Below are 27,128 nucleotides of genomic sequence, written 5' to 3' on the forward strand. Positions count from 1 at the left end.
GCGCGGGAGCATCAGATGAAGAAGATGCAGAAGAGAAGCGAGGTAGAAGAACCAAGGTGGAGGAGCTGCGCCTTTAAAGGCGCCAGACTCCGCCTCCGCCGAGTGGAAGCGGAGAGCCGAGTGGTGCTGGCAGGAGTCTGAGCCACATGATAAACTCTGGCATCAGCTTGCCTTCATCCGGCAGTCAGGGAGGACACGGCTCGGGTGCAGGGGGCAGAGCGACGGTAGAAAGAGCAAGCGTGACAGAAGGCGGGGGAGAGCGAGAGAGAGAGAGAGAGTGAGTGAAAGAGAGTGAGCGAAGGAGAGAGGAGGAGGGTCCGGGGGGCTCGGTGGTCAGAGCGATGAGACGAGGCGGATAGACGAGCGAGGAGAAGCTGTCATCTGCGCGCAGCTTCCCTTTTTCGCAGCTTTGCCCGTCTGTCGGCTGCCTGGCGACGGCAGGCGAACGCCAGCGGGGGATGACTGGTGGCTCGTTTTCAGCAGCGCGGTTATCGGACTGACGCTCGCAGCGGCGCTGACAGGATCCGAGGCGGCGGCGTCTTCTCCAACCACTTCGGGCTCTCCCAAGACTGCCAATTGCTCTTTCTGGTGCCTCTTGCCCGTCCTCCACACAGCTTCATCTTCCTCTTACTGATGAGCCTGAGAGTGAAAGACCCCTGCTGATAGAGGCTTCTCTCTGTCAAGACAGTAAGTAGGGGAAGGGAGGGAACTCTGTGCGTGTTTGTGTGTACGTGTGGACATCTCTACTGGTGAGAGAGTGTGGTTGAGAAAGTGTGGAAGACAGAGAAGAAGAGCGAGGTAGTCTGTGGCTATGAATGCCAAGGATGTGCATGGACAGTTTGCTCCAGGCGCAGCAACAGTAACGTGATGCGCGAAAAAGGTAAGTCCGTGTGCGTGTGTCCGTGCGTGTGGCGGTGGTGCGTTCTGAGACCAGCTCCGAGTTAATCCCTCACACTCTCCGTCCCGTTCACTCTATCGCATGTTGAAGGTGCCGAGAGAGAGTAAGTGATTGCTTTCCTTGCCACCTTCCGTCCAGGTGCCATGTGCAGTTGTGGCAGCGCCGTTACCCAGGATGGGGCGGGAAGAGCGTCCCCTTGCTCATTCTCCGGGGCTCCGCCGGGAATCTTTTCTTGGATTTATCTCATCCTGTTGGATGGCGGTGAGCTCCTTGGCTCTCTGAAAGAAGAGTCCGCATAGGAAACCACACGCAGCACGGAGAAGTAAAATAATTACCCAATCACGGCAAGGGGAGGCAGACCCGGTTCCCTTAGCAACAACCAAGGGAGATAGGGGAGAGTCTTTTTCTCTATCTGCTTTTTTTTTTGGTTGGGGTGGAGGCACACCCCAGGTGGACTTCTGTGGGCATCAAGTGCCACCCAGACTCGAGAAGAAGTTACTCCTTTGCCTCAGTGTCCCCTGTAACTGTGTCTCATCGACCATGATTTTTTTGTCTTTGCTTTTTTTACCAGTTCATGCCACGAGTCACATTTTGTAGGCTTAGGAATTGATTCAACCTGATCCTACGCCACCTGGAATAAAACCTTCTTTTGGGAAGAGAGATTGGATTTTCTAGGTCTAAGAAAAGACCTTCACCAGCCCACCTACCTTCTTGATAACAACTAAAAGACGTCATTAATTTGCCATCTTGCAAAGAAATTGGGATTTTAAGTTTATTTTGACCGTGATGTCTCTCATCATTTGGGAAGAAAAGGAATATCCAAGATTTCCCCATAACCATCAGTAAGATCCCTTATAAAAATCCATAAACTCAGCAATTTTGAGACTTGTATTTTTCTATTTCTAGGAAAGTGGGTATGTATCGACTTTTTTAATGGCAGCATGACATAATGTTGCAATGTTTTTCAAGTACAAGAGGGAAAAGCTCTTCCCCAAGTATAGAACAGTGTTTTAAATAGCATCTCCTCTAGAACCATTTTGAGTTGTACACACTGACACATGAGATGAGTTGGTTCAGTGTGATTATGTAAGATTTTTTTTTTTATTCCAGCCTCGGCACATGTTTTTTTTGCCTCTTCTATTTTCCATGGATTTATCATCTTTGACTTCTCCCGCGTTCACTTTCTACCCGTTTTTGGACGGACGCTATGGCTGCCAGAGAGTGACGCTGTGCCGATTGTGCGGGCGAGGAAAGGCGTTTTGGTCGTCCAGGTGCTTTTAAGATGTTGAGGTCTCCCTGCGCGACCGGGGCCCCCGTTCGGATCAGTAGCACTGAGGCTCCTAGTAGCCAAAGACATGGACCCCGACTCGGCTCCCCCACGCCCTCAGCCTGTTGGCCACTGGTCCCACGTCACCTTGTGAAGGATGTCCCTCAGCAGAGCTCCGGCCCGGGACACCTCTGAGACCCCCAGCCCGAGAGAACGCATCCGCAGCCACATGAAGATGGTGATTGACCAGCTGGAAGGAATTCTCAGAGAGCTCAAGGATGTGGCCAAGGAACTTCGGGAGGTGAGCTTGAAAATCACACACGCGTTCGGTTTTGTGAGAGAGAGTGGCTTCCGAGTGGGTGTGCTACCAAGGAAGAGTTCATTTAATTAAGCGCAGCTTCCTCCTCACAGTGTGGAGATTGTGATTAAGATTTGAACGCGAGAGCTGACTTTTTTTTTGTTGTGGAGCAGGATATTGTTGATTAGTACCGCAGTGAGTGTGCCTTTGCCTCCTTCATCAAAGACTAGGGCAATTACTACTTGTGTGTTCAAGTCGGGGGGTGCGGGAGTAAACTTGGTGCGAAGACCCGATGAGATGCTGCAAAGCCTGACTGCGATAAAAAAGAGGCTTAGATAAGATCCAACACTTAGCACTGCAACAGTTATGTAAGCATTTTGTTCAGGATCAACGAGATTCCTGTCGTTTTGCAAATGCGGCGTCTCAAGGATGTCTGAAAGGGAGAGAAAGATTGTGTAGCATTTCTCACGTTATGCAATTTTGCAATAACCGCGGTAGCTGAAAGAGGGAAAAAAATGTGTCTTGCATCTGAGAATCTAAGTCCGAGAGCACACAATGGCTCCGGTCATCTCTTCGGGATCTTCCCCCCGCTATGAGCTCGTCTTGTTCAGCTCCCTCTAAAGAGAGAGATAACAGCAGCCGGGGAGACAGAGATGAATGGAAGCTCCCAGAAACCCATCTCGTGTCTTTCCACTTATTAACCTCCCACCTGTTTCCAGGGAAGCAAAGAAAGGGAAACATGCTTTAAAACACACTGTAAAGCTGCATCTTTGTGTCCAAAAGACAAGGTGGGGAGGTTTTAAATAGATGTTTCCAAGTTGGCCGGCCATCACATCACAATCCCTTTACACGCCTTCTTCCAGACTCCTACCTCTTATGTACTCAGAGGCGCAAGGGCACGGCTCGCAGCGAGCCTCCTTCTAAAGTGGGACGGAGAGGCTGTGATTGACGATTATGGTGCTACGGCAAGTGGAGTAATGCCGGCCGGAGATATTTATGAACAAACACGCGCCTTGTGCCACTGCCAGCCCCCGACGCCTATTACCATTCTCGTCTCAACGCCCATTAAGGGAGCACGATGACTCTAACGTAACTTTGCAGAAATGGCTCAATCACACGTTGACACCTGGGCTTCATATTAGCTGCTTGTAGAAGGGAAAATATCACCACGTATTGTATCATTTTCTCTGAAGCTTCATTTATGACCTGCGTTTGTTCGACTCCCGGGGAGCTTGCGGATACAAACAAGCGTAACGATACAACCGGAAACTGAGAAGCAGTGTCCAGATTCTGAGTGAATAATTTGTCACAGATCAAAATAATTTGAGGTATTTAATTGTCTCACAGACTATTGCTGCTTCCGATTTTGCCTTCTTAATAACAAGCATCACCATGTTTGTTGGTTGTATGTTTGAGGAACATTTTGATTTGAAGCAGCATGGATTATTATCGTCGTGCTGGGGGACATCAGTTTGACTTTACGGTCCACTGTCACACAATTGCTCAATCATTATACTGTGCTATAATTGGCTAAATACTATGTTTACGTCATTGCTTGACCAAGTGCAATTTCAACCTATTAGCCGGCATGTTATCAGTATCAATATCTTGCAATTAACCAACCATGTGATTGCAGACTGGTAGAGGAAATACAAAGTCCCACTCCGATGCTGGATGGCTAATGTTGCATAAAATCACCCATTCTTGGTCACGTGATGGGAACAATATAATAGATAACAACCGTCAAATAATTAAATGATGAATTGCCACATGAATGCAGTGAAATAAATAATTTGGTGAGGTAGCAGGAATGACTGCTCATCACCTTGGGAGTCAAAAGATGATTCCAGATCACATGACACAATGTAGAAATCCGGCCTTTCCACTTTCCTATTTTGTTTTCATGTTTCTGGCAATTTTAGAAGCTCAAAATAACACGCGCAGCAAAAATTATGATTAAAAAAAATCTCTTCAATTCAGCCACATCAATATTCCATTCAGCTAATCAATCTGCCTGCATAACATACTTTGCCCATTTTGAGTTTTATCAATGTGCACTCATTTCTTATTCCAGCCTTCAATCAAACCATTTAGCCAGAGCCCCAACATGAATGAAAATATAAGGTTTCGATTTTTAAGGGAGTTTTACAACTTGTAGCTGTAATAGCCTTTGCACATTGACTTTAAGAAATCAAAATGTTCCGCGGACATTTAAGAAGCAATTCCAAATGTACATTAGACTTGTAGTGAATTTGAAGACCAGGCCATTTTTATTTCACTTTGAACATAACATGGACAAAGGCAATTTTTTTCATTACATATAATAAGACCTCACAGTCTGCCATGGTGGAAAAGACAAACAAAACATTTAATAACATAATATCATATTTATATGTGCAAAAAGTCTATTTGTTTAGTCAATCATGTGAAGGCACTCTGCCATGTCTGTATGACAATACAACTAATCTTAATCCGAGGACATTGCTCCACAAATAACTGTGGTTCATATGAGACAAAGATGCAGTTTTAATCTCATCATTTTCCTTTTAGCCAGACCTTGACCTCACCCCATTCTTTTCCCTTTAGGGGGTTGCTGTCCTCATCGTCTGAAAAGAGGTCATGTTGAGGATCTTGCTTTTTTGTTTGCCAGGATTCATCAGGCTCATTAATAAACTACCTTTGCCAAACGCGCGCCCCCGTAATTTCCTTTTCCAAAGTTCAAACCATAGAGCTTAATTCTCTGACAAGCTGTATTTTATGATGAATCTATGGATTCATTTGCTCTGAAACATTAATCATTGGTGCAACCCAGTAGCCCGTCGATGGGAAGTGTGCCACATTTCCGTTCTTGCTATAACGGTTTTCAACGATGAAAATTAAATAATGCATTTCATTCCAAGCCCTTGATACAAATACTTGAATATGATGGTTTAGCAATGTAATGTATGGCTGGGGCAAATACTTCCAAATCCATCCATCCTGCATCAAGGCAGTATACACAAGCCAATAACATAATAGCCTCTTGCTGAACAGAATACAATAGAAAGCAGCCCTCACAAAGACCAAAAATAGGTGATTGGCAGGAGAATGTAAACTATAATTTCATCCTTTCCATTGAATCAAATTGTTGTTGAAAACTAAATTCAGACTCTTGGCAATCAGCATGTTTTCCAAAGATTTACTGAGTGAAATGTAAAATGAAATGCCGACTCTGCAAAAGTTAGTGTGGAACCACGTCCCATTAGGAATTTGGTTGATTGTGTTGAATTGTTTGTTGATTGATGGTATTCTCGTGCAAAATTTAAAAAAATAAGACGTCAGTCTTGGGAAGTTGAACTGGAGCTCAATGATATTGCCCAAAATTCATATTACAGTATCAGTTATATTTTGTGCCCGTGTATGTTCACAATTAGTGCAGTGTTACTTACAATATTTATTTTTTTAGCAATAGTGAAAGGTTTTTTAGGCCTAAGCAATGCAGTTGGCCACCAAATATGAAGGCGCCTATTTTTTGACGTACCAGTTCTGAAGGCGTCATTGACTCATTGAAGAGCCACTCGCCGCAAATTGGGCTTTGTGCGAGGTAATCACCTGTCACCGTGAATCCATATTTCAAGTGGGTCGTCTGATATTATTTGTGAAATACACCTTTTGTTTCTCTTCTTGGGCATAGGCACTCGTGTTGAATCCTCCCTGGCTCTTTTCGGCATCGCAAAAAAACTTTCAAAATATGTCTGTTTGTTTTACTTCGTTTGCGAGTTTGGGATTTAATATTAGCGTCACATGACTGAAATAACTTATGTCAAGGGTCTGTTGTAGACAGAAGTAATCAGGTCGCTTTTCAAAATAAAATATTTTCAGCCTTGTCTATTTTCAACCTATCATCAGTTATATGCTGAAAAACTGAGCTATTCGTAATTGTGTGCACAGTCTGTCGCCCTGTCTAATAGAAAAGTAGGGCTTTGTCGTCATCTTCTAGCATCTTTAGGCATTTATAAAACCTTCTAAGGTGGAGAGTGTAAATTACTCCAGACATTTGCTGTTCACTATTAAAACTTAAAATTAGAAATCTCCCGGGCTAAGGTCTGGTGATCACAGTGGCGGTCCATCGATGGGGTTAAACTCTGTCAAGCTCTTACAACTATATGCCTACTCTTGCACTTTGTGCACGACATTAATATTCACTATAATGCGTTGTCACGTCCCCCTCGCTGCCATATAAGTAAATCTCACGCCTTGTGAAAGTTTTTCTGCCGCAGCTGTCGTTGAAAGTCAATTTGGGTGACATACGCCGCCCTCTTACTCGTGAATCGCATGACGGTCTTTTTGACGAGTCCAATGAGAAGGACATAAAGGAAGGACATTGGACGGTAATACCCCACGATAAAGCGCTCCATTTGTAATAATCACAGTGGCAGGAACGGCGACTCCGCTGGAGGAATCACTCATTGAGTTGCGGCATCAACCTTGGGTAGAGGATAAACAAGAAACGTTTTATGAACGTTTGGGTGACATTCAGATATTTGCTCAAACTAACTCCAGCAGAATAGATGGCATTCGATGGAAGACAATTGTCTTTATCGGACACGTCCAGGCTGGCAAATTGAAATAATGTAATAAAGCACAGAGTCGGGGGGGTGAGATAGTCAAGATATGCAAGACGGAGCATTTAAAAAGAATAAAAAATGTAGCGAAGGAAGAAGGGATGATGGACTGTTATGACGGCCATTATGCAGAAGCTTTCGATGGAGCACATCTGTGTTCGGCGCAAGACAAATGAACACGGGGCAGGCAATCAGGACTCCTCAAATACAATAAAGCTCCAAATGAGATGAGGTCAAAAGACGATAAAGAAAGAGCAATTATCACTGGCTGAATGCAGCACGTTGGAGGACATTGCCCCCTGACAGGAGGCCTCAGGATAGATTGAGGCTAGTTTTCTCAATAGTTGTCATTACGTTAGACCCTGCTGCTTTATTAATGAGAATGGCCACCGTGCTGGGTGAAGATTATTTAATTAATCTTTGGAAGTGTGTCGTGAATCAAAAACTAGCCACAGTTATTCATTTGCGAGTGGCAGCGCTGCAGCCATGTTACCCTCCCTCCATGTTATAGAAATGTATTTAATCTTATAATTTTACCCTCCCTCCATGTTATAGAAATCTATTTAATTTTATAATTTTACAGTACAGAAGAACCAGAATGTACAAACACACTTTATCACAATTGACAACACTAGTCCACTTCAAATTTGGTCCTATTTAAAAGTGTTTTTTTTTTTTCATCTATCCATTCTGAATGGCGGAAACCTGGATTGGTTGCCAACATTATTCGGAGTAATGCATTACATCATAGTGCATTTAGATGGTAACAGTAATACAAGTTGCTCATTTTATTTTGTAATATTATAGTGTGCACAGATTAATTTTTTTCCGGCCGATCTCTGATTGTTAAAAAGCCTGACCAGCTGATTCCGAGATTTGCTGATGCCGATTTTTTTCCCCCACAACCAATTTCATACCTTTAATGTTCCAATCTTGTTTTCCTCCGAAGCACCTGTGAAAAAATACAAACTGTTGTTTGAAATGCACAAAGTAGTTCTCTCAACTAAAAAATTAAAAGCCTATTAGTCATCCGACAGCAGTGTCGGATTTAGATTCTAATCCAACACATTTATTTGTCTCAGTGAAATAATCCAGTTTAAGCTTTTTTCACTGCTTCACAACTCACATGCACTGCAAGACATTTGCGTGAAGCTTTCAGAAAATGTACTCGACCTTGCCATTTTCTGTTATTGTCGTTGCTGTTTGACTGCAGTGGTGAGCAACATTTGACAACAATTGAATAAGAATTCCTCAGTCACTGCGTTCTTGTTTATAATAATATCAGTTAAACAATACACAACGAGACGATGAAAGAATGCTACCTCATCAAATGAGCTATTCTATGAATGCTCTGCATTATCTCCACTTTGGCAAACATTGAAATGCTTGTTTTATCCCCCGTTGAGACGAGGTCTTCTTTTTGAAATGAATGTTGCAAAACAAAATACATGTATTTCCATTAACCCAAAGTGAGTGTCCGCTTTTATTTTGTATTTATTTGAACTGAATGGCATATGATCCTGTTGGCAGCAGAAATTAAGAGATTATAAATGTAAAAAAAATGGTAGCTCATCAAATGAGTTGATCTGCGAATGATCTGCTTCACGAGCAGTTAAATGCCGGCATTGTTTGAAGCCCGGCATTGACGCCGTTTCAAACAACTGGCCCAGGATCAGTCGCCCTGTTTGCCAGCAAGCCAGCCAGCCAGCTCGCTAGCACCTCTTTTTTGAGACACCAGTTACCACACGTTTCCACGTTTAGCAGCTCCCTGTTGAAAGGAACACACTCGGCCCTAAACCAAGTTTGTTCCGAACCCAGAAAAAGCCCCGGGAAGACAAAAATCAAACAGCCACTTACTTTCTTCAGGGAACCCTTCTTCTCCCTCTCAACCTCCAAACCCTCTCAGTCTGCCCCCCCCCCCCCAATATGCATTACAGAACCGAAAACACTGACTCACTCTGAGAAATATTCTCTTGGCTATATTCAACATTATTAATAAGGACAATAGGGGAAAAAAAATGCCCCGCTATGTAGTTGGCCATCTTGAGAAGATTTCTGGGTATGGTTACCTAGTGACGCATACTGTTTGCTTTCCCCCCCCAAAGTTAGTGATGAGCCAGATTTTGTTAATCAAAACTACATTTGGCGAAAAAGTCATAATTTTACAATATTATATATGTGATGTATTGCTATCCCACTATCCCCAGTTTGCTTAATTATAACAAAATTCCTTTTAGTGTGATATATATTCTCACATTCTCAGCATTAAACAGCGTTCCCAGTTGTCTTGATAACATGGCTTTGACCCGTACTCGTCCAAATACCTCAAGCAGCAAGATTTATAACACAATCGTCAACATTTTTTGAGTCTCTACTCACACCATCCCCTCCACTGCAGGGTGTGCAGCCGCGAGGACGGCTTTCATTACCATGACGATGAGGAAAGGAGTCTGTTGCTCTATGTTGATCTCAAGGTCTAAAAAAAAAAAACTCGTGTGAGTTTTGGATTACACATGCCTCGTAAAGACAATAAACACATAGATGGCATTTTTGCTTGAAGAGACAGCACTTCATCTCCAAGCTGGTGAATTACACGAATCAAACGAGTACACACTTCACCCAACAGTCAAATATGTCACACTTATCTGAAGCTAATTCTGATAATTGTGTTGGTATTTTTATGGATAATTGTGTTCGTTTTTCAAATGGGAATTATTGCTATATCATAAAAATCTGAAGTGCCTCACAGACAGGTATTCGGAAATTGACAGATAACTTGGTTAATTTATCGATCAAAGCGTTTGTTGCAACAACACTACCCCAATTGGCACCAATGCAAGCAGACTGTAACAGCAAAAAGTTCCACTTTTATCCGCACCCGGATGAGCCCCTGCACCTCGGCAAGTTTCGTTTAAGGTTTTGTAGTTTTTGTGTACTCATCCTAACAAATAACTAACAACAAATTGCTATCCAATCACGATCTTGCCTTGTGCAATTTGTTTCTTGGTTATAACTGACAATTTGTAGCCATGGCTGCAAGGCAGAATGAATCGTCAAGGGTCCACACCTATTACGAGAGAGAAACAAACCTTAACTTTCTTAGCGTGAACTGAAGGCTAAACCTAAATCAATTTACAGTCTGCTTACATTCAGCTCTCACAACAAGTGACTGGGAGAATGGGACTTAGGCAGCTGAAATTGTTTTTCTCCCCGCAGCGTGGTCTGGAGCTTTATTCCCTCACGAGTATGGAACGTACCGTGACTTGAGTGCTGTTCATTTTTTCCCCCCGTTAAAATTCAAGAGGATATAGGTCAGAGATCATTAACTGCATGCATATAAATGCTTAGATGCCATATGCACTCACTGTCAAACATTGCCTTGCAAGCTTCTTTGAGGCGGTCGTTTGAAGCGTGGATTATCGTTCTGTAGCTAGCTTTCGTTCCTACGGCGGCAACGTAACCTGATTTTGTACCCTGAATGTACTGTGGTCTATCACTAATCTGTTCCAATAAAAGTTTAGTTCATGTAAAATATTTCTAACTGGTAAGTTAGTGTGTCTTCTAGAGATGGAGGCTAAACTGAGAGGGCTGTATTTGTTAAAACTCAACCCGTAACAGGAGAACTTACTCAAAATGTTGTTTCTAATGCCGCATTGTTTATCCAATCACAGTGCACATGTAGACAAACTACCATTTACACTCAAATTCACTCTCCAGGTCTTCACTGAATCTTTTTGCAACGTACTAGGAGGAAGCCAGAGGAAGGAGAAGACTGATGTAAGCATAGGGAGAAAATGCAAACTATGCAAAGATTCAAACTCAGATCTCGTAACTGTAAGACATCCTAAGCGCTACCACAGTATGCTGCACTTCACAATCACGTCTATAGCTATTTTTTCAAACCCAACACGTCTTGACTGTTAGGCAGACATGCTAACCATTAATCCTGCTGCTAGTCCAAGAAAAGCTCTGGGGGATCTTATTCACACACTCCTCTTACCACTGTCCTTCAAGTAAAAGTTATGCCAAAAGTTTCCAACTTTGATGCTGGCTGAAATGAGGTCTTCTACGATGATGGGAAATATTCTGACAGATATACAAAATATGTGTATGTCCTCGGTAGCATCACGGGTAAGCTCAAGCCTCTCCCAACTGACTTTGTGCGATAGACGGTGACACCCTGGACTGACTAACGGACAATCGTAGGGCATATCTGTTTCACATTTTAAGAGATTTTGGAAATTAAGGAGGACGTGCTGCGTTAGCACCGTTAGCAACTGTTAACGCTTGCCGTGGCTGTGTTTTTTTCCCACATTCTAACTTGCTGACATCTCTAGAGAGTAGCTCTCTGGTTTTGTCTTGCGGTGTTAGGATCTTACAGGCCTCCAAGCGCTCGGCGAGGCGGTCGGCACTGGAATACGGGCAACGCACCGATCAAAGTGCTTTTTTTCAAGCCAAAACACAAAAACTGGGCCAAAGGGCTGCTTCTCATTAAAAGCCATTTGAGAAGAAAAACGACAAGTACCTGCCTGCTGTGTCTTGTCAATTTGCTCCTCATCGCCTGACCCCATTTTGTGTATGGAAATTAAATTCCTAAATTAAAGCTTGGTGTCACGCCTCTAGCGCAGTTCTCTTTTCTGTGCAGAAAAAAAAAGACAACAAGAACAAGGCACCTTAAGCCTTAAATGTTTTCCATGCTGAATACAAAACAAGCCTGCCATCTCGTCAGCCCTGAATCACACGCTTTGTTTGGGATTTAATTCAAACTAGTGGTTGAAGTCATTACTTCAGACAGTTATTTTTGTTGTGCTTTTTCTCTGTGTTTGTGTCAACAAAAGTACAAAAATAATCAAGGTTGAATGTCCCCAAGGTCGTAGGTTTCGGAAATTCACCCAAATTTTGGAAAGACAAGCCTTTAAAGTTACTAGCAGCATTTGAACTGTTATCGTTCATGATGTCAGCTTTTCAAGCAAAACACATCAAAGACTTAATTATTTTTTATTTTAGATGTTCTTTGACGTTTTGTGTTCCACTTAAAAAAATGTTGACGAAGTCTTCATCCACCGGGAAGAATAAAGGCCAAACCTCTGAAATTGTTTTTTATTGACTAATCCATTTGATAAGATGTTGATGACAAATAAAAGCCTCAATTTTCTCCATTCCGAAAAACATTCACTTGAATTAACACCGTCGTATTAAACTCCAGTCTACATAAAAAACCACACCTCAAAAAATGCCTCCTTTTTCCCCTCAAAAAAAGTTATCCACTTAAATAAATAAATAAATAAATGCTTGTCCCAATTTCAGAGCAGATCACTTTAACCTAACAATAGCCTTGAATCCAATGTCCACGGCTGGCGTGTGCCTCATTGCGAATTGATTCGGGGATGGACACAGCTTATGTTTTCGAGAGCAAATCCATCACAGTGACGCGATCGACAAGTAGATAAGCAGATATAAATACAACTCGCTTGCCTGCGTTCATGCATGTTTGTGTGCAGTATCATCACTCTTTTGAAACTCCATAAACAGAAACTACACTATATGGCTGACTAATGTGAAGAGCTGTGCAGAAAGTAAATGTGTGATGCATTCCTATGAGACTGCCACGGAGCTTCTTTTGGGGCGAGGCTCCAACATATTGACCAGCCCATCATGCTCGTAAGACCCACTGGGCCTCCCTCCAGGAACCCTGCACTCAGCAGAGACAGTAATGAGGCCTCTGCTTTCGACCTCTGCTGAGGTAAACACTCGGGGAAAAAAAAAATAGTGCTCATCTTGCTTATTGGCTCATTATAGATAGGAAGTTCCGCGCCACTTTACAGTAAAAGTACTTACTTTCTATATGTGTTCTTCAATAATGGTGTAAACAGGTAAATGCTTAATAACCAGTTTTGGAATATTCAACTGCACTCATCAGGCCTTACAGAAATGCATTATCTTTATAAAGCATTCAAGAATCCCAATTTGCACCAATTAAAGCAGTTCCTAGGGGTCTTAAAATGTCTATGACATGTTTTTGTCGAAATACCCCAAGGATGAATAATACGCACATTTCACACACTGTCTGGCTGAAACTAGACAGTTGTCAGAATGTGACTGAATGCAGCTCTGCTTACCTTGTACAAAGCCATGACTAGCTAATTTGACATATCCCTAGCCCACTGTGGTGACAATACAGCTCTGATTACCTTTTGGCTTCAACAAGATAATGGTTTTAGCCACCACTTATAAGTACGGAACTTTAGCTAGCATTTCTGAGATGTCTCGGAGAAATTTTGGGTAAATTAGCCCTTTGTTACGTACATTACATAACAGGAAGGTAACGGTGTGAAAAATGCCACTCCGAGAATAGTTACTGTACATTGTGTCAAAGTATACTGTACATGTAGGAATGGTCGAGTCTCCATTGGGCGCTGTCAGACACTTGAGGCAGGTGTGGGATTGTCGCTTGTACAATTACAAACACAAATGTGATCTGATTTGGGATGTTTCCCGTCTTCAGAGCTGCGCTCGGAGCAATGCGGGGCCCACTGACTCTCTAGTGGGGAAGCTTTGTCTTTCTCCATTTTTCATCTTTCTCATTCTGAGGGATCATCTGGAGGCTTTTTTGTCCTATCTTTTATTTTTAGCTCTACTTTGTGGTGTATCATAAATCAACCCCATTATGAAAAAAGGAGATGTTTAACTGGCAGATGCATAAAATGCACACAAGGAGACGTATAAAATCCCAAAAGATATTCCAGCAGTCTATGCATTACAACTACAACATTCAATGTAACATTAAGTAATCAGCATTGCAATTCACAACTCATCAGAATGTCTAAAATGACCTCTAGTGTTAACTCCACTTGAGTTACTCAACATGCATGTCATCCACTTGAAGTATACAGTAAAGCCCCTCAAGAGAAAAATCACAGTGTTAGCCACATTGATAAAAATGCCACACTTCAAATCAAAGAATGCAACCCCACCCCCCCAAAAAAGAGAAAAACAGAGTGAGTCATCCAATTCCACACCTCAAACTTGTACTTTTGGTTTATACGCTGTGGAGCGTACTCATGTTTAAAAGCATCGGTGGAAATCGAGATAAACAACCAAAATAATTGTGTTTTTCAAGTCAAGCCAAGGTTTATCATGAAGGATGACTATCACTTCATGTTGGATGATTAACGCTGATCTTATCTCAGCAAAGGCGAATACGTAATGATTCTTTAAAAAGTTGTCAGGGGTATGGATTAAGCCTTCTCTCTGGTAATGAATCCCCTAGAACCCCCCCCCCCCCCCCCCCAGTATACTTTAGTAGAAAATCAACACAAACAAAAAGACAAATTACCACGGAAAAATCTTTTTTTATTTTCAAGCACAATCAATTTTGGCACATCTGCTCAGTTTCGGCGATCTTCATTATGTCTCAGCTTATTGATTGTGTTGGAGATCAGGAAAAAAAAGGAAAATGGCAATTAAAACTGAGCATTTGTTCATATTCAAGTGATGCGAGGGCAGCTTTATTATTTGTTTAAGTAGTTTGAAAGGCTATTGGGGCTTTGTTTTATTCTGAATAACAGAGATGTAGAAGCCAAGGCTAACAGTATTTCAAAGCTTCTCAATGACGTATTTTGCAAGCAGATATCAGAGCAGCTGCGGTGTTATTGAGGCCGCTGTAAAGTATCAATTTGTGACAGATGCTCTCAGCAAAAGAATTCACTTCTTAATTCAAACAACGGGAGTGAATCAGCTCATCAAATGTGCTTGTGTACAACATCCATGCATTCAGCTGCGCCGATAAAGGAGCCTCCTTTTGCATCTCAGAGTATATAGAAAAGTTTTCCAAGACAAGCCAGTCAACTACATCCATACTTGTTTAACTAAATAGTCGCCCTTCAAATCAATGCAAGGTCCGCAATCAGTCGCTGTCACTCACCACGCGCGTAAACATCTCCCTCTCCCATCAGAAATAAAAATGGCAGGAACCTTTAATTATGTCATAAAAGCACTTATTCACACTGGGGGCTCTATTTTTGTGAATGGCGTAAATCCGGCGCAGGGCAATCAGGTGAGACTGGTGTTGGTAATATCGTAGAGGACTGCAGCCCGGAAGATCTGCGGGTGGGCGGGCTATGCCACTGCAGGAGAGTTTAAAGCCGACTTAAGTCGCCGCCAGTCAAAGCAGCTCAGTAGCTCTTCTCAGTAGCTCTTCTCTCTGAACAGAGCCGGTGAGAATTCCACAGCAACAGATGCGATTGTGGACTACCGTCTAACAAATGTTGTCTCCCCCAATATCCAAAATAGGAATAGAAGCAGAACACTATCTGCAAATAATGAGTAGGTAACGACAAAGCTCCTTTGAACTTGTTGCTAACCAAAACAGCAGCACCCGATAATTCAACCTTTCATTTGACCGCTCTACAATATTCGTACAAATAAAAACCACAAATATATGTGAGTTTACAAATGTCCACAGGCCACCATTTGTGAATAGTCAACTGCGGAGCTTGTTTGAACTCATTTGCTAACCAAAACAGCAGCACCATATTGTGTAAACAGCCTCTCAGATTAATTGTGGAGACTTGCCGAGATCTTTCCGCCACAAATCTGAGCTGTTTGTTGGTAATAGTCCTTTTGATTTAGTATTAAACTCCAGTTTAACGTCGTATCCGCCTGTCACATTGTTTATTATTGTAAGATTTCCCTCTAATATAGGGGTCACTAGTTGAGTTAAACAGATGACCCCACACGTTTACGCTACACCAGTGTGAAGAGTACTTGTTATACTCAGAATGGGTTGAGCTTTTTTGGAACGACTAAATAAACTAGCCCAATAGATTTTCTTTCTTTTAGGCCAGCGTTATTGCGGCAGCTCACAAAATGCATCAAATAGTGCAAGCCGCAGCATTTATGCGCCCTGGCAAACACGGGGACAGTTATTCGGGGTGTCAAATTTGCAATTATCCCATTATTGTGACTGAAGAGATTACGCTCGTGTGTCAGGAGTAATGGGCTAATGCAGGACTAATGCACCTCACTATGATTTGCGAGACCTCTGGAAATGCCAAAAACATTGGATTCTCCTCCTGATATTTGCCTCTAATCCGCCTAATTAATGCCAATAAGACAGAGATTTATTTAACATTTAAATGTCATTCATTACTTGCCTCCGTTAGGAGCCTTTAAGGCTGAATATCCAAGCAGGGTGTTTGTGATAGTTCAAGGCTAATCATCATGCTCCTGTATTATTGAATTCATATTTTAGTTTTTCCTCCACTTGTTTTGGATGTGAGTTGTAATAATACTAAACTTGGATTTGTGCGTGTTTATCCACGAGCTTTCACGAGTGTAATAGTAACACAAATGCTTATTAGTAATAATCAGGACCCCCGTGGCTTTGATTTATTTTGAACGTCTGGTATCGACAATGCTAAAATTTTATTTCATCTGAATATTTAATACCACAATTATAATAAAAAAACATGGCTACCTTTTTCCCACTTGGGAAACAAAAGTGTATCATCTACTTGATTAAATAAATGGCTCACTTCGAATAGGCACCACAGGGAAAAATAACTGTCAGCCAAGAAATGCAAATTATAGCATCTATAGTGCTATTTTTTTTAAACTTTCACTTTGATTTGAATGTTGTTTTCATGATTCTTGTCATTTATGTACATTGCTTAATGTTTGCAGATGTTAATTCAAACATGGCACGACAAGTGACTCATAGGCAAACATCATGCTTGCCTAGCTGCGTTTACGTACATTTCCTCACTCGGTTATGGCAATGTACACACTGTATGTGCTAACGGGCCACATGTGGCTAGAACTGCATTGTCACAGCGTGGCAATTTCCGCTCTTTACTCCTGCAAATGAAATCACAGGAGGCTTTGGAGGGAAGAGTATCATCTCCTTGCCAGCTGCAGACACAATGACATTTCAAACGGTAAATGATCACAGTCGATCCGATGCTTTATTGACACCTTGTTGGGTAAATGTGGATGAGAATGTTCTGCACTAAATGCATCTTATTATCATTATGTCACATTTTTGCCCTTCTAAAACTTAAACTGTTGAATTACTCAGCCCATTTAGGATTTTTTTGAGCACCCCTAATATATATGTTTTTCCACAATTCCACATTGTCCATAAAGAAAATCCTATTGAAATGAATGCAGATATTTTCCAGTCAATTATACTTCAAATCTTTCCACTTTTAAAATGCTGAGGTCATTTGAAACATATTGTAAAGTCATTTTCACATTTTCTAAATGCCCTAATTTTCAAGTTTCCCAAGTTCAAACCTCTCCAGCGTCAACCTACAGAACTGTTTCACCTTCCCCAATTTTCAATATTTCACGTTTTCCAAGTCGACATTCCCAATTTAATGCAGATATTGTACAGTTTCTAGTATCTATTCGTTGACCCATTCAAACCTTTCCAGCGTCGTTCAGAGCGTTCGCTTCCCATTCTCATATTACCATGCCTACTGTTAGCATGTTGCCCTTTGAGCCATTCCTAATACAAACAGTAAACAACACAAGTTGTGAAATTTTCATCGAACAAACTGATTTGAGCAGTATTGTCTCATTTTAAACTCTCACATTCTATACTGCCAACATTTCACTTAATTCTATGGCATGTTCATTCAGCCATACCCCAAACTACTTTTTATTGTCATCTTGGTAGAGGGACTACATTCAATAGTGCTTGTGATTGATTGGTTCAGTTTATAGGTGCACACATTTGACACACTATATGGATTGCTTCGCAAATCCATACAGGAAAGAGGCAATAAAAACTTGAAAAATAAATGACACTCTGCGAGTCCTTGGTGAAGGCTCAGAGTGTCAAATCCATTAGTGGCCAATCAGATGAAGGAGTAAGCTTCACAGCAAGAGCGTGACAAATGTCTCTTTTCGCAGCCAGTCAGGAGTCACGAGTGAAAGTGTCACCTGTCATTCTTTATTTGTCTTTTAATGAGCAAATATTGCCGCAATGCAATAAAAGTGTAGAAATGGTGATGTCAGTGCATCATCGCTGACACTTAAATTCAGAGCTGCTCCCTTAATGCACTCAGAAGTCTGTCATCAACGTGTGTATAAATTTGAAAGCATAATAAATCCTCACAAGGTTACATTGACATTGCCTAATTTCCTCCTATGGTAGTTTATTGAATCACGTTTATTTTGAAATAACTACACTCATTTCACACATCACTGGGGCGGAAGTAGCTGGTTGGAGGCATTCATAACCAGTATCTAAGTTCCTTAATTCATGATGATGTCATTTTGAAGATGGTTGTCACTTTGAAGATGGTTGAGGAAAGGAGAAAAAGTTTGATATCGACAATAGACAAGCCATCGATAGCGTGGAGAACACTCGTCAAAGTGTGGTTCCTCTAGTGGTTTGCAAAAGAATCACCTAAAGTAGTTCTGTTGTGTTTAATAACTAATTACAATACATTTGCTTAATGTCAGAGTGCTTTGCAATAACGCTTTTTGGATTGGCCTACTACTGTGTTTTAATGTTGCTCATAATGGTGGCTCTTGGAGAGCTAAGTATTTTTTAGGTGCTCCTTGGTGTAAAAGGTTTCCAAACCGCTGGCCTATTGCATTGTTAAAGCATCCATTTTGATTATTTGCAGTAAAAACCGTCTCACTAAAGCTTCCTCCGCCTCATTTGTTTCCCCTTTTTTAGCTCTTTGGCCACAGCGCAGCATGTGCACTTAGCATCAGTCATTGGAAAATACAGCATCTAATGCAAGGGATGTTGGGGGGGGGGATGAAAGGCAGGATAATTATTATTATGACTTGAAGCAAAGAGCAGATGAGGACAGTCAGTGTCAACAAAATGTTTGGTGATTAATATACCCCCCCCTCATCACCTGTGCACTTCATGGTCACAAAATTAAGGCTCAAGATGTGTATGCAAAATAGATTATACCGCAAGGGCCGCACTAGTGAAAAATGTAATTGGACTTTTTTTTTCGTTTGGTCTTCCCAAGGATATTAACCGAGGATGGCACTCAAGGTTGATGTGGATTGCAGCAATCTACAGTATGTTCAGCGGGTTCTGATTAGTGTGGAGAAAAATGAATCTAGAATAAAATTATGCAAAGAGCAGGGTGGGAAAAAACATTCCACTTATGAGCACATTTGCAATGTCAGTAATTGCATTGGACTGTCTTGACCAACATTGTGCCAATCATTTTTATCCAAATGACCTTGACGGGTCACCGTTTAGTCTTTACTCACAAAGGTTGGAAAATGAAGCACCTTTCTGAATTAGACACCTCCCAAAAATGATTATTTTCATACACAGACATGATGAAGATAAACACTGGTTGCTAAACAAAGCAGCAGCACCAAAATAGCCTCTTATGATATATGCACCCACTCTGCCTCTTATCTTACCGTGTCACTGCCCTTCTCTATAATAGTTGGCATATTTACAATAAATTTTCACAGTATGACTATTTGTGGAGTATACTTATGTGTGCTGTTGCTAGCCAAAACAGCAGAATGTAGCAACCAACTGTCACGCAAACGAAATAAAGTGTGCAGTCTTACTGCATGTTGTCGACCAGCTCTCTCCACATGCTTAAATACAATTTTAAGTTACGTCTATCTGATGTCAATTAGCATTCCAGTGTTGTCTTTGTTCTGCTCATGCTTGCCTTTTTGCTGCGTTTCTCCATCATAGTCAGTTTCCATTTTTGTTGTTTTAAACTTCGCTTTCTCTTGACATCGTTTAATATTGCTTCAAAGTTCATTGCAATGCATTACACATAAAGTCCTCCCCTTTAAAAAAAAAAGCCTCTAAATTATTTCTGGCCATTCTATGCATAAATACGGTGTTTGATATATAATAGTGTCTGTGGGCAAATCACATCCACGATTAATGGCTACTTGTTTAGGGCTGAGCACGGACCCAAGCGAATGCATGTGGGAGGTCCGCGTCAAGTTGTTCCTCTCGTCAGATGAATGTACAGGCATTAAAAAATGGATTTGATGGAGGGCCGAAAATTGCTCGCAGCTGACGAATAACCGCCGGCCTCTTAGCAGCTCGTTTTATGTGCCTCTATTTCAACCGCTGTGCATGCAACATTAAGGTGCAGACAATAACTGTGAGGAGTGCACTATATTAAAAGACAAAGGAATCGCAGGCAGTCAGGGCGAGACGCAGACGCATCTCAATCTAAGCGTTTTTGAAATTGAAACACATGATCACGATTTAATGACGTTAAGGGGAATTACGACAAAAATAATTTTTGTTCTTTAAATACATGACTGCATTGTTATGTTTGTTCAGTGCAAATTTCTATCGGTGGTTGAAAAGTAGAAAAGGAACACCGTAAAGAAATTCAAAAATGAAATCATTATACGAGCGAGAGAAAGTTTAAGTTGCAGGGGTCAGTGAGTAATGTACTGATCAATATTAAAAAAAAAGTAGCCTGATGAAAGGAAATAAGTGCTACAGTGTGTATCGACCCGAGACTCACAAGTTTATCATGACTACAATGACCCGGACTGAGCTCCTTTCTGTACTCTGGCCCGCCAGCATAAATCACAGTGGGCCAGGTTGCAGTTTTGGCTCTATTACAAATTCTGAGTACATCTGACTTGCCACGAGGCGAACGTGACGATTTATCCGCTACGTCCTTGTTTGGCTTTGTTGCCACCGACATGGATGAGAAAAAGGGAGTCAACCGAGTTGTTTGTCGCCGGACCGTTGACCTCCAGATTGCTTCTCAAAGTTGCCACAATCACGTGTCCTTGAATCAGCTTTTCTTTTTTGGCGTCGGCAAAGAGGCCAGCGTGATGGAATGCTCTGCACACTGTCATGACTTTGAGAGGCAGGCGAGGGTGAAGCTACCCCGGTCATTCACTGTCAGGTTTGAGAGAGGGGGCTGCTTTAGTCAGCATAATCGCAAATAGGATAAGGTGGGGTATGAACTCAGTTTGACGATGACATTCAAAAACGGCTTTTGTGAGGCAGTAAATACACATCTGGTCATCCATCTAGCCATTTTCTACTGTACGGCACTTTGTCCTCGTTAGACTCGCAGTGAGCTGAAGCCTATCCCATCTGACTTTGTGCACCCCGGATTGGTAGCAGCCAATCGCAGGGCAATTTATGGAGAATTTAGTTTTCGTTGAACCTGAATGCAAAACTTAAAGGGAAAAAGAAGTTTAAAAATATATACATATATGTTCTTTGCTAGTCTACAAATGGTGTTCTGATTAATATTACGTTTGCGGGATCTAGATTAAGAAGCAAAATCCACCCATTTTTTGTCCATTTTAGCAGGCGGCCATTTTGTTTTGTACTGCCACTTGCTCTCAACTGAAAATGACATCACAGCGCCTAAGAGCTCAGGGTTTCCGTGTTTGGTCCTCAAGCATTAGCTGCTCGATGAGATACCAGCTTTAGGGCATTTTTCAAAATAGCACACCAAAAAAAGTACCTGGGGATAGGTTCCAGTGGGGATAGTAGCCACAAAATTCTCTATATTGCGCACTTCCCAGAATTGATGTTTAATTTTTCCCTATCATTCTGACCATGTTGTAAAATGCAACATTTTCTTGTAACTTTAATAGAAATTATTTGTGTGTTCTGTGTCTAAACCAAAACCTACCTTAACTCCACAGTGTCTAATCTAATTATTTTCGCAACGCCGATTCGTAACGGCAGTGCTTAATATCGTCCCAGCGGGTCAGACTAGACGACTTTTCCGCTCATTTGGGCTGGACTACGTGCTCCTCAACGGGGGAGGAAATAAAGCAACAGAAGGAAAGAGAGGACTTATCTGCGGGCCAGCAGACGAGCCATGTTTTTCAGGGGCCGAAGACCCCTGAGTGTAGAGTGCCCGGAGGGAAGTGCACTTTTCTTCGGGGTGAGCGAGCCACGGGGTCGACGGTTCATCCTTGTCATTCTTTATAGCTGAGAGTCGATAGCAGACGCACGGCGGTCCAGAAGCGCGTCTAGCTATTTACCACCTGTCACTTTGGCGTTTGTGTAGGGGGGACTGACGGGAGCGGTCCCGCTCGCCAAACCGTATATACGCAAGGGTTCACGACTGAGCCCAGTCTGTCCATCTGCATGGAGTCATTCGCGTTGTTAAATGTTACCCCAACGAAAGGCCGCATTCATCTGTCCGGTGCCAATATTGCTTTGCAGAGTCATTTGTATCAATAAAAAAAAAAAAAAAAAGAAAACGTTTTTGTCCAGGTTGGAGTCGATTACAACGATAGTCTAAACGGAGGCATCATGAAATGGGCTGTCAGTTTTCGTAATGTTTCAGGTCACAATGTAAAACGTATATTGCTAGAAAGCAGGTTTTGCTCGCCCAAAGAGAGCTGAAAGAAGTCAAATTTAATTGTCAATTTTTGTATAATCTTTTTTGTATTAGGTATTTTTAGTAAATATGTACTTCATAGTTATGGGGAAAAATATATATAAATAAATGGAAATAATCAACACACAATTGTTTAGTTATTTTAATGTTTAGTTTTACATTGTATCATGTACTGTATGTATATTATAACATCCAAACAAATGTGTTAGCCAAATGGTAGCCCATCACAATAATTAATACCAAACAAATTGCTCTCTGTTTCAAAAAGCACTTTTTTTATCATTCTTTAACAAGCATTTATGCATTTGTATATCCACATTTGAAATGAAACATTTGCCGTGAATACCGTATACATTTACTAAAATATGTTTTTAATAATAAATTATTATTTAATTTACATCGTATAAAATACATTTCCCTTAATTAAAAAAATCCCCAAATTAACATACAAATAAAAAAATTGGGCCACCACCTATAATGTAGGCTGTCAGTCACAGCCAGAATCCTCCATCATGCATTATGTCCCTTCTTCATTCACATTTTTACATTACAAAGTCCATATTTTCGGCCTGCCTCAATATACCAATGCTTAGTTATTGAGGCTTTTCTCACTGTGAAAAAGAATAGCTCTATGGGGGTGACATTTACGCTTCTTATGCCCATTATTCAAATGTTGTAACGTGGAAAAATCCCAGAGCCCGTGAATATATTTCTGGACATGTGTTACATAAATGAAAACCTATTAAAAGCCTTTTCTCGGATCGGGACGCTCATTCTTTGCCTCTCTCTCTCGCTGTCATGTGCCACACTGATTCGTATGCACAGCTAAGTTTTCATTATTATGGTCCACTTTGATTCTTCAAAAAAACAAAAACAAAGGGGGGTTGGATTCCATCTGTGCAGAGCTTCATTTCCTTGTGAACTGTGTTGAATGGGAGTTTAATAACACACGTCAACTCTGCATTACCTTTTCCAGAAGTTGGCTAAATTGGTGTGTTCATTAGGGGATGTGTCATTAACTCATTCACTGCCATTGACGGCTATAGACTTCAAGGATCCATTTTAACTGGGCTGGCAGTGAATGAGTTAATTAACGCAGTGACGTGTCAAACGGGGTGATGTTCAAATAGTATCTGTGAGGTAAAAATTAAAAACCTGACATAGTAAGTCCTCCTTTACTTAACCACATTTTCACAAGTTGCAATCTTTACTAATACTAAATCCATGAATGACCTGAAAGCCTTGCTTCAAATTACTCAGATATTCATGTTGCTCCAGGGTCACAGCCATCATTTCAGATGTGTGGAGGACATATTTTAGGAGTAAACCACCTTTAATGAGCAAATTATGATATTGCATCTGCCATTCTCCTTAGTTGCCAAAGAACCGTCAAATCTAGCAAAGTCTGGTTAAGTTAAAACACAATGACAATAAAGCATGAGTCGTCCGATCATTAAATGGCCAATGGCGAAACTGTACACAAGAATTCAGTAAGATGTTGACCATGCCAGCAAGCATACAGCACACAAATTGGAAAGTGAGTGAAGTAATTCTTATTATTATTTTAAAAGTGAAACTCCGACTTCAATGTGGCTGCTGGTGGTCTGGTCTCATACGCAGTACAAACACAACGTCATGCTGTGTCAGGCCGTGTGAGCACAAACATGTCCAACGTCTACAGAAGCTATTTTTCCATTTGGCTTATTGTAATGAATTGCAATACATTGCCATTTTGTATCATTTGCCAGCTAATGTGCCCTTAAACTAACATGTGACATACTGTATTAATTGCCCTCATTAGTCCTCAAGTTTATTGGCTTGGTAGCGCCGTCTGTATCCCTCTAGGGCTTTGTTCGACAGGGGGACAGGTTACAACGCCTGCATGTCCCTTAGTTGCTGCTCATTTTGGGTTTTAAACTGTATTTAATGCTTTTTCCTCGACAAATTAAGGGCATAAACAAAATGAAACATTTGATTTGTTTTAAAATTTTGATTCATTTTAAAATGGAGGAAAACATTTTCTCATTTGGCCCTGTTCTTTTGTATCCATGAGTGTTCTTTTTTTAAATGTTAAACTAGTGATTCTCCATGGGTGGTATTGAGTCACTTTTAACAAGTTAGCTGTGGGTGCAGATAAAGTTGAAATGCATCCACGCAGTCTCTGAGCGTGTTCATCTTTCATGTTGCACTGACAATTAAAAGTGAAAAGTGTCTCTAACGATGGGAAACTGAGGTAACAACATTTGTCACTCAGCTCACCGCTGCTTGCCCTCGTCTTCTTCCTCTCGAGTCTTGCCTTCCTCATCGCCTTGTCAAAATAAGTGGCCCGCTACTACGTGCCTCGGAAACCGCCCGAATAATTGTCAGACTTTGTGGGTGGTGGTGTGTGCTCACTGTATTAGGAAACTACAGAGAGAAACAATTTGGCATAGCCGTTTAATTTAGAAATCTCATTTACTTGACGGAAAAGCACTACGGCGAGCTGCCTGTCGAGTGCACCGCCACACAGCAGGCCTAAACAGCCCTTGATAGCGAGACTCCATTTTGGAGCAGGAGAGAAAACGTTCACATGATAAACTCACCGTGAACTTTTGGTGACAGCCAGTGGCAATATTTTTCCTATCCATTTTAAACATTATTGGATTTCTCTTTCCTTCATCTACTAACGCTGTGTTTAGCGATGATTTGCGGCGAGAGAGAAAAAATGGGCGGTCGGATTCTTGGCTCCACACCCTGTCAGTGTTGCTGGAATGACAAATGTGTGATTTGGTTTTATAATTGAAACGTAAATATGTAGAAGAGAGCTTGATTCTCGACTGTTATTAGCCTGTCTCGTGCTAGTTCATGCATTTCACGTGTTTTAGTTTTTTGCAGGACAACCAGCCAACCAGCTTTTTGTGAACACATTTTTAATTTGGCTTTATTGGGACTTGCATTGTGAATTTGAGTCAACTACCACATCCTTTGTGACAAAATAGAACACCGATTTAGGCGACTACATTAGCTTCTGGCGCTAGCTGCTAACTACCCAGCCACTGATTGCTAATCATTAAACGGTACAAATTGGAAAGACATTTTTGTAGTGTGTGTTGATGGATGACGATTCCCCTGGATAGGCAATTTTAGGAGACATATAGACAACCTTTCAAACCTATGGGTAATTGTAGTCTTCAATGAACATTTGGTAGCATCCATGTTTTTGGAATGTGGGAGGATTCTGAAGAATATTTCCACAAGCGCAAGGAGGCGCTGTGCTAGCATTGTAACCCAGGACCCCTTGAGTGTGAGGCGGACATACGAGCAGTTCCATTCATTCGAAGGTGACAATTCCCTGGCAACCATCCCAACCGCAAAATCATATCCAACCCCAAAAGTCAATACATCAATGGAAAGGGGGCAAATAGTGCTCCTGTATGACTCAGTTGTTTTAGTACATTTTAAACCTCTTGACAGTGCAAATCAAACAACACTATCGCTTGATGGGACCTGGACTTTATTCATTTGTAACTCTACCTGACACTGTGATAGCTGAGACCAAGGGTCACATCAGCGCAGTGCTCTTGCTTCAACCCTTCCCCAGTCACAATTTTCAACCAATCTTCCAAGGATTCGTGTTTTATAACAGGAAAGTAATCTTAGCTACTGATGGCTAAGTCAGCTAAGGTCGCAATGTCACACAGGAGTCGTGTTCCCTGTTTTTGAAATCTTCTGATGTACAGGGATTTTTTTATTCTCAGAGTCAAGCATGGATAACGTTTCATAGGACAAAATAACACTGGATGAATTTGGAAGACGGAATATCATATGCATGTTGTCATATCTCATCGCAATGTTTCTGCCAAAGTTTCCGAGATTATTTGTCATTGTCGGAGAGAAAACTCATTTTTCTCCCCACTATTATATGATCGTTTCTCTGCAGCCCCTTTATCACTGCCTGTAAAAGCAGTGAGGCTGCTCTGAATAAACGGTAGACACAGAATTGGAGCATGAAGTCAACTTGCACCATGTTCCAGCTTCAGAGGCGATATCCAAAGAGTATCACGTATCAAGACAGGATAGCGGCTATGTATTAGCGGATTCCAGAATCTGTTTTAGTTTAAAACAATTTCCAGGTATCTTAAAAACATTGTCTGGGAAATGTTTTCAACAAAATACCTTGAGGAGCAAAACATACAGAATACCGTAGCACAATAATATGTATTAATAATAATTATTACTATAGCAAAAATATTATCGGATAGATATACAAAAGTAAAAACATTATCACAATTATTCAAAGTATTTAATTCTCAATAAGTAAGTACGCAGTAAGTTGTTTTCATTATTATATAACATTCATTATTTCTAACGTAAGAGTATTAAACATTCAATATGTTTTCTTATTCATGTATTGTCGTTTCCGCCCAGTGTTGATACTTGTGGAGTAAGTTCCTTTAAAAATATGAAAACAGATGAATTCGTAATTACCAAATTGTGAATTTGCGTGCGTATGCTGTATGTCAGTTGAAATATTCATGGCAAACAGCAGTTAACAGCAGATCTGGAAATGTGGTGCATACAGCAAAGGCATCAGCAAAAACAACACTCACTCCGATTAGGACTTGACTTGCATATGATGTTTGTAAATTAATTGTCAAAAAAAGCTTTTTACAACACTCACTGACCACTGATCTATTCATCCTGACAAGTGGACAACTAATTGCACAGC

General features: G+C 41.2%; 1 protein-coding gene across 2 annotated transcripts in view; it reads left to right on the forward strand.

The window, feature by feature from the left end:
* The first annotated feature begins 49 nt into the window (after positions 1-49).
* Positions 50-27,128, forward strand: part of insyn1 (inhibitory synaptic factor 1) — a 50,276-nt gene continuing 23,197 nt past the window's right edge. The window contains exons 1-2 of one of the 2 annotated variants that reach the window (XM_049717341.2): positions 50-687; positions 1,037-2,466. In XM_049717341.2, the coding sequence (XP_049573298.1) occupies positions 2,323-2,466 (144 nt within the window). In that variant the 5' untranslated portion in view covers positions 50-687; positions 1,037-2,322. Of the gene's footprint in view, positions 688-735; positions 881-1,036; positions 2,467-27,128 lie in introns of those variants that run through there. The other variant, XM_049717342.1, reaches the window with a different exon arrangement.

The sequence above is a fragment of the Syngnathus scovelli genome, chromosome 4 (genome assembly GCF_024217435.2).
Source record: "Syngnathus scovelli strain Florida chromosome 4, RoL_Ssco_1.2, whole genome shotgun sequence".
In the NCBI taxonomy this organism is placed as follows: domain Eukaryota; kingdom Metazoa; phylum Chordata; class Actinopteri; order Syngnathiformes; family Syngnathidae; genus Syngnathus; species Syngnathus scovelli.